Below are 12,424 nucleotides of genomic sequence, written 5' to 3'. Positions count from 1 at the left end.
TGTTGAATGTTTTAATTCAGAACACATTTAACTAATGTGAGGGGCGCATCTGGACCCCTCAGGGAAGGGTGACCGGTACGGTGTCGTGAATATCATAGAAACAGGCCAAATACGGGAGCCGACTCTCTGGTTCTCGGAAAACACACGCAAGCAGCTCTGTGTGTATGTTTTACTTTATAATTTACTTGAATCCCAACTCAGAAGAAAAAAATATGAAAACAGCTTCAGCGCCTAAATCAGCCTCCCTCACATCAACTACGGAAGCGACCGTTTCTCAGTGAATTCCCCTTCAAAGACTGGGTGTCTAGAAAATGGACTTGGAAACTCTGGCTTCATACTCGTTTTGAAGAAAATGGTCTGTGAAGTTTGCTCTAAAGTTTAGAAAAAACAGATGTCGGGCAGCCAGGCAGGAATAGAGAAGGAAGACGTGCGTGTTTACGCTCTGAAAGCTCGGGGTGAGAGGCCTGGCCCCGCACTGCTCCCCAGGTTGTGGTCAAGACGAGGGTTGTGCCGGACGGAGCTGGTTGTCCCCGCAGGACGCAGCAGCGGGCAGCCCGCCAGCTTCTCCCCCGAGCTCTCCATGGCTTCAGGACGTGGGTCCCTGGTCTTGGCACGCTCAATGCTTGAGGTTAAAAGTCTGTTTTGTTCGTACTACTGGGGACATTGTTGCCGAGTTTGTAACGCAGGTTAGAGTTTCTGAAAGCCGCTCGCACCCCTTTACTAACTGGCATTGCACAGCCTCGAGCAGTTGGCTAAGACTGCTTTGCGGGGCCTGTGCATTTAGAAATTCGTGGGAACACACGTCTCCGTACCCTGCCGGCCACATGGACAGTGGATTCAACAGAGTCTGTGAGAGCAAAATGGTGGTGTGAGTCATACTTGGGACCTGCACCCCATGGCCCTCGCCTGCTATGCAGTCACTGGGCGTAAGTCCTGTCTGAGTTTGGGGGCCGTTCTGTCTTCTGCAGTCCACGGGGGAGAAGGCCACCGGAGGGCGTGGCACGAACCGCACGGGCTTTGACCAATAGCCTCGAGGTTACCGGCAACACACGCCACAGCGCGCACAGGGGAGTCCGCACTGGATGCACGTGGCTTCCCAGAGCCGCCGGGCCGCGGGGTCATGTGTGCAGCCTCCCCTCTACCCCACCCCGCCTCACGGCCCTGACCGCAGGGCCCAGACAGAGCCGCTGACTTCCTCCTCCGTCCCAGAGCGGACATGTGTGAACATACGTGCGCACGAGTGGAGTGCTCTCTGCCAAGAACAGGGGAGCTCCTCCTGCCTTGGAGATCTTAAATATAAGCTCCTGTTCACTTAGTCAAGTATTTGCTTTACTCTTTTTGGGTTAAAGATTGCACAAAACCGTGAGAAAGCCTCCTGCGGCCTGATACTTGCTGCACATACAAAGCACTTCTGCCCAGAACTATTTTCTCTTCAACAGAATGTGCTCAGAATGAGTAATCCTAATCGTCTGTGAATTCTTGTTAAGCGGTCGGATGGCACGTTCCGCCGCTCTGTGATCGCTACACTGCCTACTGCCTGCCAAGTGGCAGCCGCGTGGCCGTGGCCGAGGGGACGGGGAGACCGTGGGCCTTGTCCACGCCCTCCCCTGCCACGGCGGACCACGGACACCAACTGCAATGGGTCGCCTTGTTTACCCTCCTGAAGCCCTGCTCGGGTTTTCACTTTTAATCACAGATTTTTCAGTTTGAAAGCAACTAAGGGTGCTAGTTTGAACACACTGACGATTTTTAAATGTGGTGCTCTCTAAATTGCTTTGGGCAAAAACCCACATTTGAAAAGGAGGCGGGGTTTTACTTCTCACGCAAAATTGTTTGCTGGAAAGAGACGGGGTTTTTGTACATAGCTGTGGCCCCCAACAAACGCGCGTTCTGAAAACGAGGTCCGGTCTTAATCGGGACTCACAGACCGGAGGCAGAAAAAGCAGTTTCCCGCCCCACCCCCGCCGGCGTCCCACGGCTGTTCTGTGGGACTGACCTGCATCCGCTCTTCCAGGGGCCGCGTAATTCCAAGGTGGGCCCCGCGCCCGCTTGTGCTGACGGCCGTCGTCTCTGGCGGCCCCCGCAGCAGCGTCAACCCCAGCGCGGGGCCGGGTCTTACCGTGGCTGTGGGGTGGACAGCCGACACCTCCGTGGGCTGCCACACGCCCACGTGAGGTTGAAAACGCCTCCTTTTTTCATTGTATTGGGAAATGGATTCTTACTGTCTTTAAACACAGAGGATTTTAAATCTCTCCTTAAACCCTGGTATCAGGAGAGTAAATTCTAGCTCCAGGTGGGAGAGAATCAGGGACGGATGGGAGGATGCCGAGGTGAGGCCCAGTCCGTCCCCCCATGGTGCCATCCATCCAGGGTGCACAGCGGGCCGGGAAGTCCCGGGAGGGAAGGGGCTGTCCATTCGACGACCCTCAGACTGCATTTCCCCCCAGTTTCCTTCTCCAGGCTTTGTTCCTTGGGTCCCTTTCTCCCTGCGCTCTCCTGCTTAGACATCTTTGAATTAAATGTCATAATGAAGGTATTTTCAGCCAGACGCCCTCTGTCGCGACCAGCAGGCTACACTTGGACAGACCACCCAGCCAGAACGCCCCCCACGGCGTATTCTGCCCAGCCCTGGGCCTGGCTCTGTAGGACTGGAATGGGAAACTAGCGGCCGGAAGGCTGGGCTCATCTGCGGCGGAAGGCTCGCACCCCACGCTCGCGGGCCCCCAGTCTGACCCAGGGTGCCGGCACCCCTTTCCGGGTAATGGGAACCCGCGTCCGTGTGAGAGGAGCTAACTTTTCGTGGGAGGCAGGATGCACTCCTCCGTTCATTCTTCCGGGACCCCAAAGGGGGTCTCATGGGTCTGGCCCCTGGCTTCACCTCTCCCAGCCCCACACCTGCAGTTCCCACAGGGGCTTTTTGGCCACACCCCTGCACGTGGCCTGGGGTACGCGTGTGGGCAGCTCACACGGCAGGTGGCCGGGGCCGAGGCTCCTGGCCGGGGTGGAGGCCACGCATGCCGGCCCGTGGCTGGGCGGGTCTAGAACCCTGGCATCCCTGCACACACGGCCACGTGAGCGCCCCCCCGGTCTTCGCCCAGGGCCACGGGGCTCTGCTGAGGTCTAAGCACTGTCGCAATCAGGAGGGACAGCAAGGAAGCCCGGCCTGCTCTTCTCACTCTGCGACCCCAGGGCCGGCGTCCGGCCCGGGACATGCTGCCTTCACCTCCTTAGCCGTGTTCTCTTTCCTGGTTGTATCCTAGGTTTTTGGCTCATCCTTGTTCCTCTAATCTTGTCTCTGCAGATGGATCACGACCCTAGGAATCCCGCCTACATCGCCACCCAGGGACCGCTGCCTGCCACCGTGGCCGACTTCTGGCAGGTGAGTCTGCGGGAGTCAGAACTCTTCTGACGACGAGACCTTGACAGACGGGCCGTGAGTAATGGCTTGGACCCGATTCAGTAAATGTAAACTCGTTTCTGGGTGGCACTCATCCAGTGTTACTTGATGGTTTCTATTTCTATTCTATTTCTATTTTCAATCTTCTGTTTTTCAAAACTCGAGAGATTGAATGCTTTAAAGATCCTAAGTTTTCTAAGCACTTTAAAATTTTATTTCATGAAATAGAAGGAAATGGAATTAATAAGTGTTTAAATTACTGCATTCTGTCCAAATGTGTCCTTGTCCATGGTTCTCTCCCTCTGGAGGTAAATAACAGCTCCTCTTCCTTGGAGACCCTCTGTCCTGCATTTTAAGGGCCAGGCTAGTCTGTTCCATCCAGCAGAGTCCTGGACGCCCAGACGGAGGCTCAGCCGCTGAGAGCCGGCATGAGCACGAGCCCCAGAGGGCAGAGAGGAGAGTGAGGGGCCTCCCCTCCTTCCCCCCATGTCCTGTTCCAGCCTCTGCTGTGCCACAGAGCTAAGGGGGAAGGGGCTTTGCAAGGTGGCACGGTCACACCAACTCCCCTGTGCGTCAGGCACGCAGCTGTCCCCAGCCCTGGCAGGGGCATCCAACCGCCCGGCCGAGCCCGTGGAGGACAGAGGTGAGAGGGCGAGCAGACGGAGCACCTGGGAGGGCGGCAAGCCCCCATCCCTGGCAGCGTGGCCGTGCGCTCAGACGGGGTTACCGTAGACCCCTGCTGGTGATGCCAGCGTCCACCGTCGCAGTTCTAAGAGCAAAGGCCTCCCCGGCTGACGGGCTCCACGCTTCTGTTCCCCAGAGTCTCTCGTTCTGCTCCCCAATGTGCCGTCGGCCCCCTGCGGCCTCCCCACCTGCAACAGGGTGCATCCCCGGGGCAGGGGGCTCTGGAGAACTTGGGGGAGGGTCTGGACCGCGCCCCCTGCCTTCTCAGCATGTCGATCCCGGGTACCCTAGCTTACTGCAGCCGCCACGTGGAAACAAGATCAGAACGTGTCTGTGCAGCCCGGGCTGTGCCTCGCAGCCGTCATGCTGCTGAAGAAAATAAACCAACGGAGCCTCAGGGTTCTGTTGTCCAAACCTGTAACCGTGGCGCAGAGCCGCTAAACTCACATTAGGATGGTGGGAGGACCAGCGGGTCCCCAGCCACGAGAGGCCGACATTCCCCCATGTCACACCTAGAGAGGCCATGCAGCCTGCGTGGGGTGCCTCCCTGCTCAGGGAGCTCAGCACCCATGGGCCACCTGGTCCTGGGACACCTGCTCTGGGGGACCTTCGTGCAGAGGCTCAGCTGAGGCTCACGGGAGCCCACGATCATCGCTCTGCTCGTAGAACATCACCGACGCGCCGCTGCCGTCCTGTTCCAGCCGCCTCCCTGGCTTCCAATGCTCAGGAGGAGGGACAGAGAACATTCCAAGTTGTGCGCCGGGAGGACGGAGTCCTCAATCTTGACCCACCATCCGCTTCTAACAACCGTGAGGTGCCGGCCATTTCTTCCCACGTGCGAGGCTTCTGGAAGGCACAAGGACACTCCAGCGGTAAAAGCCGGCACGTCCACAGCCACTTGCCGTGGACCGGGTCCCGTCCAGAAGGTTGTGTGTGCGTTGAAACAATCTTTGCCGTCATAAAACGACGAGGCCTCCACTTTGCCCAGGTCACGTGGCTTGTGGACTCGAGCACTGTGGTGTTTCTCTTGCCCCGTGTTCCAGACGGACGTAGTTGTCAGGGTGGCCCACGTCATGTCACCAGGGTCTGCAGGGTGTGGGTCGCTCTCCAGAGTGTCTGTAGGTCTGACATTCAGGAACGGAAGAAGCCGTCTTAAAATTCCGAGGCTTTCTCGGGAATTTTTTTTTTTTTTAAGATTTTATTTATTTATTTGTCAGAGAGAGAGAGGGAGAGAGAGCGAGCACAGGCAGACAGAATGGCAGGCAGAGGCAGAGGGAGAAGCAGGTTCCCTGACGAGCAAGGAGCCCGATGTGGGACTCGATCCCAGGACGCTGGGATCATGACCTGAGCCGAAGGCAGCTGCTTAACCCACTGAGCCACCCAGGTGTCCTGGAAGAAGCCGTCTTAAATGCGGCAACGGGAGAAACAGGACCACGGGCGGGATCGCAGCCCTAGTCACGCTGCTCAGAACACGCCAGTGTCCCTCCAAACGGTAGCAGGTATCCTGGGACAAGAAGGCTCTGCAGGTGACCGGCTCACGCTCTGGGATTATTGTACACGACAGCACGCCGAAGCCGCTGAGAAGTCTGTCGTGAAGAAACTGGTTCGACTCCAGACGCCCTGGGCCAGACACCATGGTCACGGGGAAGGCGGGGGCACAGCTTCTCCGAGGCTGCCGTGACTTAACAGAGTAGCACAGAGAAGCCCTGACACCAGGCGTGGGCAGGACCGCTTCCACCCAGAGCCTCTGCGGGGGGCCTGCTCTTGTCTCTGTCTCCAGCTTCTGGTCGTGGCCAGCACGGCGGGGGGTCCCCTGGCCCATGGACGCATCGCTCCCCCTGCCTCCATCCCTGGAGTGAGCCCCCACAGGGTATCTGTGTTTCTGGCTCAAATTCTGCTCCTCTTCCAAGGTCGCTGGTCATTAGACTAAGGGTCCGTTCTGGCCAGCGTGCCTCGTCTTGAACGCACCTGCAGAGGCCTTATTTCCAAAGAAGGTCACGTCCGCAGGTTCCAGGTGTGCGTGACCTTTGGGGGACACTATTCCACGCATTACTGAGAGGAGAGCACTGACTGAGACAGAACACTTTGCTGCTGAGACAGACGTGTGGCCACCACGGGAATCCAGAGAGAGGCCGCCGGGCAGCAGGGGCGGGGGAGGTCGTCAGCGAGGGGGCCCAAGCCAGGCCCAGCATGTCCAGAACGCGCAAGTCCCCAGGACCGCTCAGTTAACTTGCAAGGGGGAGCGGACGGTCCCACAGCCTGTGACAGCCCACAGGCCCTGGGAAGCTTGGGCGTTGACGAGCCGTATGGGGAGGGAACGTCGGGACAGGAGGGCAGAGGAGAAGGAGGAGGCGGGAGAGGCCAGCCGTCTGTTGGTTCGAGCACTGAGGCGGGAACACACGTTCTGAGCTGGGAGGGTGTCTGCCGCTGTGCGGTGTGGCCCGCGTGGCTCCTTCGAGAGAAAGACGTATGCACAGGGGCCTCTGGAGTCCAAGGGAATGGAAGGAAAGGAGCAGGAAGAGAGGGAAATCCCACTGCAAACTCACTGTGTGCCTGACCCTGGGGGGGGGGGGCTGCGGCCAGCCACCTTCGCCAACGCCCCTGACGACCGAGGGTGAACCTGAGACCCCGGGGGCCCCCGTACGAGGGCTGCGGAGAGTCCGATCGGGAGACAGGAAGCAGAGGGTGGGCGCCAGGGGAGCGGGGCCGAGCTAGTGTTTAACGGGGACAGTTTGGGTTCGGGAAGACGGAACGTTCTGGGATGGATGGTGGCAATGAGAGTTCTTAATGCTGCTTAAGTCTGCTTGTAAAAACGGCAGAGAAGGTACATCCTAGGTTTATTTGACTGCAGTGGGAGAAGATCGTGGTCCCCGTTCTACCAGAAGGCTGGCGCCCAGGGGCCCTAACGACTTCCCCGAGTCCACACAGCCAGCTGGAGGCAGGGCACGATTCAGACCCGGATCTCCAGATCTCAGGATTTTGCTGCCCACACTCCGCAGGGAAGACGGCGCCGTGCTGGGGGAGGCGCTGCTCCTGGGCCCGTCCCCTTGCAGAAATGCAAGGCAGGCAGCCTCCCGGCGGAGACGGTGGTTGTTCGCACAGCTAACATGTTGCTGCCGACGAAGGTGCCGTGTCGCTGTCTCTCGAGGCCCAGAGCATGTCAGGGCTGCGGGCAGTGAGCTCCGTGCCCCCGAGGCGTCCTGCGGCCCGCGGGCTGAGCTCCACGCCAGCCGTCTCCAGAGGAGCGTGAGGACAGCTCTCACCCGAGGAAGCCTGATCTGAGGAGGCAGGCGACTGTCCTCCCTCCTCTCGTATTACCGGGGAAGCGGCCCGAACCGGGTGCTTTCCACGGTGGCCGCGCTGATGCGTCATCACCAGAAAGTCAAGCCACCCCGTTCACCGAGCTCGGATCCGAGAGCACGACTTGCAGATGGGAGCGGTCGAGTGGGGCACCGGCAGCCCCCCGGCCCCGGGACCTGCGACCTCCTCCACAGGATGCGGACCGGTTGTCACCCACATTCACCACGGGGCGGCTCAGCCGAGAGGACAGCGGCCCGTCCGGCGGACAGACGAGCTCGTTCAGGTGGAGCCAGCAGCCGACAAGCAGGGACGGGCGCGGGGACGGGCGCGGGGACAGGCGCGGGGACGGGCGCAGGGTCCGCAGCCCAGGGCAGAGGGCCCGCCCCGTCGGCGGGGTCCCGCTGGTGCGCAGCGGGCGCGAACAGGACGCTGTTAGCAACGTGTCAGCGAGAAGAAAGTCCTCCCGTCGAGTCCTGTCCCCACTTCCCGAAGGCGCTCCGTTACGGAGCCTGCACCGGGGCTCGCTCTTTCCCAAGAGGCATGGGCTGCGTTTAAATAGCGGGTTTCATGATCGCAGTTCTTGCCATGGTCCCGTGGGAGAGCCCAAGAAGGCAAACGTTCCCTCTCCCAAGCACTCTCCGCTGGGGGTCGGGCGGGGGAGGTGAGAAGGGGACCCGGGAGGAAGAGTCGGACAAAGCCCGAGCGAGCACATGGCAGGTCCCCAGAGCCCGGACATGGCCCGGGACCGAGTCCGTGCGTCTGCCCTGCCCGCGCGGCCCTGGGCCCCTGCCTGGTGGAGAGCAGAGGGAGGGAGGTGGCTGGCGCCTGGGCAGTCCACTCCGGCCACACATGGCCCTGTCAGAGGCATCACCGTCCAAGCCCACAGGAGCCAAGCCAGTGTCCAGAGCAGCCCCAGCCTCCCCCAGCTCCAGGGCCGCCTCGGCCTCCTCGTCCCTCTTCCTCAGGGGACCACATCACACCAGGGCTCAGGTCAGACGTCGGGCTCCTAGCCGTCCTAAGAGGCCCCACCCGAGAGCCTGAGCTTGTCCCCAAAGCCCCGTTGCCATGTGATGCTCGTGATGCGTTGTCTTTGGTCTCCCCCCAGATGCCCTCTGGGTCGTGCGTGAAGGGGTCTCCTGCTTCTGGGTCAGCGAGGAGTTGTGGAAGTGGACATTGGCTCCGGGGCCCCGTTAGCTTAGGGACTGGCTGGTTTTCAAGCACATTGTTGGGTTAAATTAAAGGAAATACAGGAACTGAGTAGAGTTAATTTCTTGGGAAAACCCCTTCAGTCCCACGCCCGGGATGTGCCAGGATGTTTTACCGCAGATAGATCGTCTCACCGGACTTCCTACACACAAGCTCACCACCGCCCCTCAACGTGGGGCTTGAAACCCCTGATCTGCCAAGCGCTTGTGACTCTGCGTAGGGAACGCACAGCGGAGAGCCCTGCGTCCTCTCAGCAGCCTTCGCACTCGGGCAGGCCTCAGTGAGAGACAGATATCCTGAGCGTCTTCTCTCCTTTTTTAAAAAAGATTTATTTATTTGAGAGAGAACAAGATAGCATGAGCAGGGGAAGACGCAGAGGGAGAGCGAGAAGCAGGCTCCCCGCGGAGCAGAGAGCCCTGTGGACACGGGGCTCCATCCCAGGACCCTGAGATCACGACCTGAGCCGAAGGCAGATGCTTCACCAATGGAGCCCCCCAGGCGCCCCCAGGGCCACCTGAGTTCCTTTTTCGGCTGGCATTCCAGACCACAGCTGCAAACATCCTGGTTGTTCGTTTTTAAGTGCGTTCCTGGTTCCCTGTCCCCTCCCTCCGTCCCCCTCCTTACCCACCTCCACCCCGCTTCTCTCCCTCCTTCTCCGGGAGGAAGAGAGCAGCAGCCCGAGCCGGCACGTGCATCTAAGCAGACGACAGACGTCGCTCACGGAAGGTGAGCAAGGCTGAAGGACAGCAGATGATTCCAAGTGGCGACACTCCCTCGGGTCCAGGGAGCGTCCTAGACGTCCAAACACTGTGACGAGAGCCCGTAGGGACTGCACAGGACTGGATGAAGCAGGCGTGCCGGGAAGCATGTCCCCTGGCTCTGGGAAGCCCTGCGTGACCAGGGTTCGCACCCAGCAGCCTCCAGCTAAGTGAGCCGCGCCGTCTTCCTTAGAGAACCTGTACCCCGTTCCAGGGACACGGCAAGGATTTCTCACTGAGATGCCTTCTTCACGCCTGGTGGGAGGGGATTTCAGAGGTAGAGACTGCCGTGTACGGCCTGTGGGATGGCGGCCATGTGACCGGCTTGGGCGCAGGGTGTCGGCACCCAACATCACACCGCCAGCGTGGACGGCGTCTTCATCGCCAAGGGAGGCTCGCACGGACGTTCTTGTATACCAAGCAGCAGGTTGGGTGGGCGCGTTCTGAGCTGTGCGCCTGTCCCCAGGGTGGTTGATGCAGAGCCTGTGACCGCAGGAGCCTGCCGTAGCTCACAGACGTGGCATTCGGAGAGGCCAAGGGCGGGTTGGGGGTCTCGACTGCAGAAAGTGTCCCAGACACTGGTTTTTCCCTTGTGGATGTGTTTCAGACCATGGTAGAGCCAACGGACGCCAGTGAGCCCGTAAGGAGGAAAACGTAAGCGTTACTAAACCTTGTTAACTGACTCCTAAAATGTGAGTCAACTTCCTCTTGGCCAGACTTCAGATATCTCGGCTCAACCTGTGAAAGTCCAGCACAGAAATGAGCTGCACGGTCAGGCCCGTGGGGGCTACAGCGCCCACGAGAAGAGCCGTCCACCTCACGTGCCCACGGCTCCAACACCCGTGCACATGGTTTCCTGCTAAGGAAATGAAAAACCAAAAAGCCTTTCTGGCGTTGAGCAGGTCCTGGGAGAACTCCTTCCAGGCCTGCCTTTGACAGGATTTTCTTTATCTCCTTTTACAGAAATATTCAAGGGGTCTCTTCTAAACACATATGTTCTTTTCAGCCGAGCATCCACGAGAACCAGGCACGGTCCTGGCTGCTGGGGAGAGTGGAGATGGAGTCCAGACCAGCCTCTGGTCTTCTCAGAGATGCTGGGCCGGTGGGAGAAAGACATGAGCACAGAACAAGGATGACAAAGGTAGTAAGGGACACATCACAAGAGATCTAAGTACAGAGGGCAGTTTTATGCCTTGAGGGAGCGGGCGCCTGGCGGAGAATGTGACCTGGGTGTCCTGCGATTTTGGATGGGTCAGCTTTCCTTTAATCAGGTCTCTGTGGGGCTTTCAAAGAGTTTGGTTTGCTGAATAGTTAGTTTTCAAGACAGACTTTGGATGAAGAGACACTGTGGTTTCTTTCCATCTGCTTTAATTAGGCTTGTCTGTGGCCCTGGAGCTGCGGGCACGCTCATCTGCCGCATCATCCTGGAGACGCAGCCTGGGGCGGGCTCCTAGGGACTGGCGGCCAGTGGTGGCACAGGACATTGGGACCGCTCCCAACCCTGCAGCGCACCATTGCCGAAGAAGAGGCCAGCAGGGACCAGATACACCAGAGGCCGCCACTGCCACCGCCTCGGTGCGTGAAGCCACACCATGGAGGCGTCCCGGGTCTGAGTGGCCCCGGAGCATCTGAGCAGAGGCTCTCCAGCAAGTGGGACCCGGTTCCTCTGAGCACAGCCCCGTTTATACTCAGGACTCAGCCCCGAAGGCTCATGTTCCACCCACGTTGGTGGCCTCATCCGGGGTTGGAAGCAGCTGCTTCCCATTTGGGAAAATTCACCAGACGGAGGGAGCTGTGGGCAGGACAGCAGACCCCTGGGGCGCACCGCAGGGCGCTGTGCCCACCCAGCTCTCAGCGGGGACTTCAGTTACGTCACAGCCTCCTGACGTGCTGGGTGTCTTTTGAAGGTGCCCGGTAGACCAGGCGGTGACTGGGCATGTTGCGCTGATACTGGACAGGAAAGTGCTAGAAATCACCATTTCTGGCATCTGCACATCTAGCTCACTCACTCGGCACATGGAGATCCTCGGGGTGGACCGCTGCTTCCCGGAAGAGAGGGATGAGGATGCCCCAGAGAGCGGCCCCGAGGCCCGGGGAAGCCACAGAATCGGAAGCAGAGAAACCGGTCCCTGTTTCTGGTCCCTCCGGTGTCCTGGATCCCGCCGGAACCCGCAGTAACCGTGCAGGTCAGCGGCTGGTGCGAGGCGAGAACAGGGCCGGTGGCCCGCACACGGACTCCCGCCGCCAGCCAGGTGGACACACGGAGCCAGGCCGTCTGTTGGCATGATTTACTCAGTCCCCCTTTCTGCCCACAGGCTCGGTGACCTAGAAAGCAATATGATCCCCGAGAGTGCCTCTAGGATTGATTGTTCAAATTGTTTCATTTGGATTTCATCCCAGCCAGGTCTTCGGAGAGCTGACGGGCTCCTGAACGGAGATGCCTGGCGCGCGGGCCAGTGAGCAGGGCTGCCTGGCCGGGAGGACCCGTCCTCAAACGAGGGGCTTCCTAATGTCACCCTTGGGTGGCAGAAGCCGAGTGTTCAATGATTGGTTTACGGTCTAGATCATTGTATTTTTATTAAACTCATAAAATCTGTGTTTCTCCTTATTTTCATAATGGCTTCAATGAGCTTCTCCGCCTTCTAAAGACACATTAAACGGTTCTGTGCGGGAAGGACCAATTTAGTGGGGCGGGCTGCGACGCCTGCGAGCCGCGAGAGAGACGCACGCCCGGAATTCTCCCCCGTGGCGGGCCGTGCGCTGAGGAAAAGGAAGGCATGTAGGTCTGGGTGAAATTCATATTTATTTGTGGGCTTTTTCATAAACACCAGCAGCTTCCATGAAATTCCAGGATTAATGAGACGCTGGGCCGTGTGGGAAAGGCATCGACCGTTCCCATCACGTGGAAATATAAATCAGTATTCAAAAAGGGGAACACCGTGGACTCGTCCCTTGTAAAATATAACTTAAAGGGGGTTAGTGACGTGAACTAGGGAGGAAACACGTTTTATATCTGAGCTATGTGGATTTTTTTTAAATGACGAGATTCTAATTGGATCGTTCTATCTGTATTTAAAAG

At 58.9% G+C, this 12,424-nt stretch overlaps 1 protein-coding gene across 1 annotated transcript in view; it reads left to right on the top strand.

Moving 5' to 3' along the window:
- Nucleotides 1–12,424, top strand: part of LOC111154447 (protein tyrosine phosphatase, receptor type N2) — a 650,145-nt gene that overhangs the window by 607,929 nt on the left and 29,792 nt on the right. Inside the window, exon 17 of the mRNA XM_022514054.1 lies at nt 3,302–3,379. Within this exon, the coding sequence (XP_022369762.1) occupies nt 3,302–3,379 (78 nt within the window). The remainder of the gene's footprint in view (nt 1–3,301; nt 3,380–12,424) is intronic.

Source organism: Enhydra lutris, unplaced genomic scaffold, assembly GCF_002288905.1.
Source record: "Enhydra lutris kenyoni isolate GAN:26980312 unplaced genomic scaffold, ASM228890v2 scaffoldscaffold37, whole genome shotgun sequence".
Lineage (NCBI taxonomy): Eukaryota > Metazoa > Chordata > Mammalia > Carnivora > Mustelidae > Enhydra > Enhydra lutris.
This window is presented reverse-complemented; position numbering and strand designations above follow the sequence as displayed.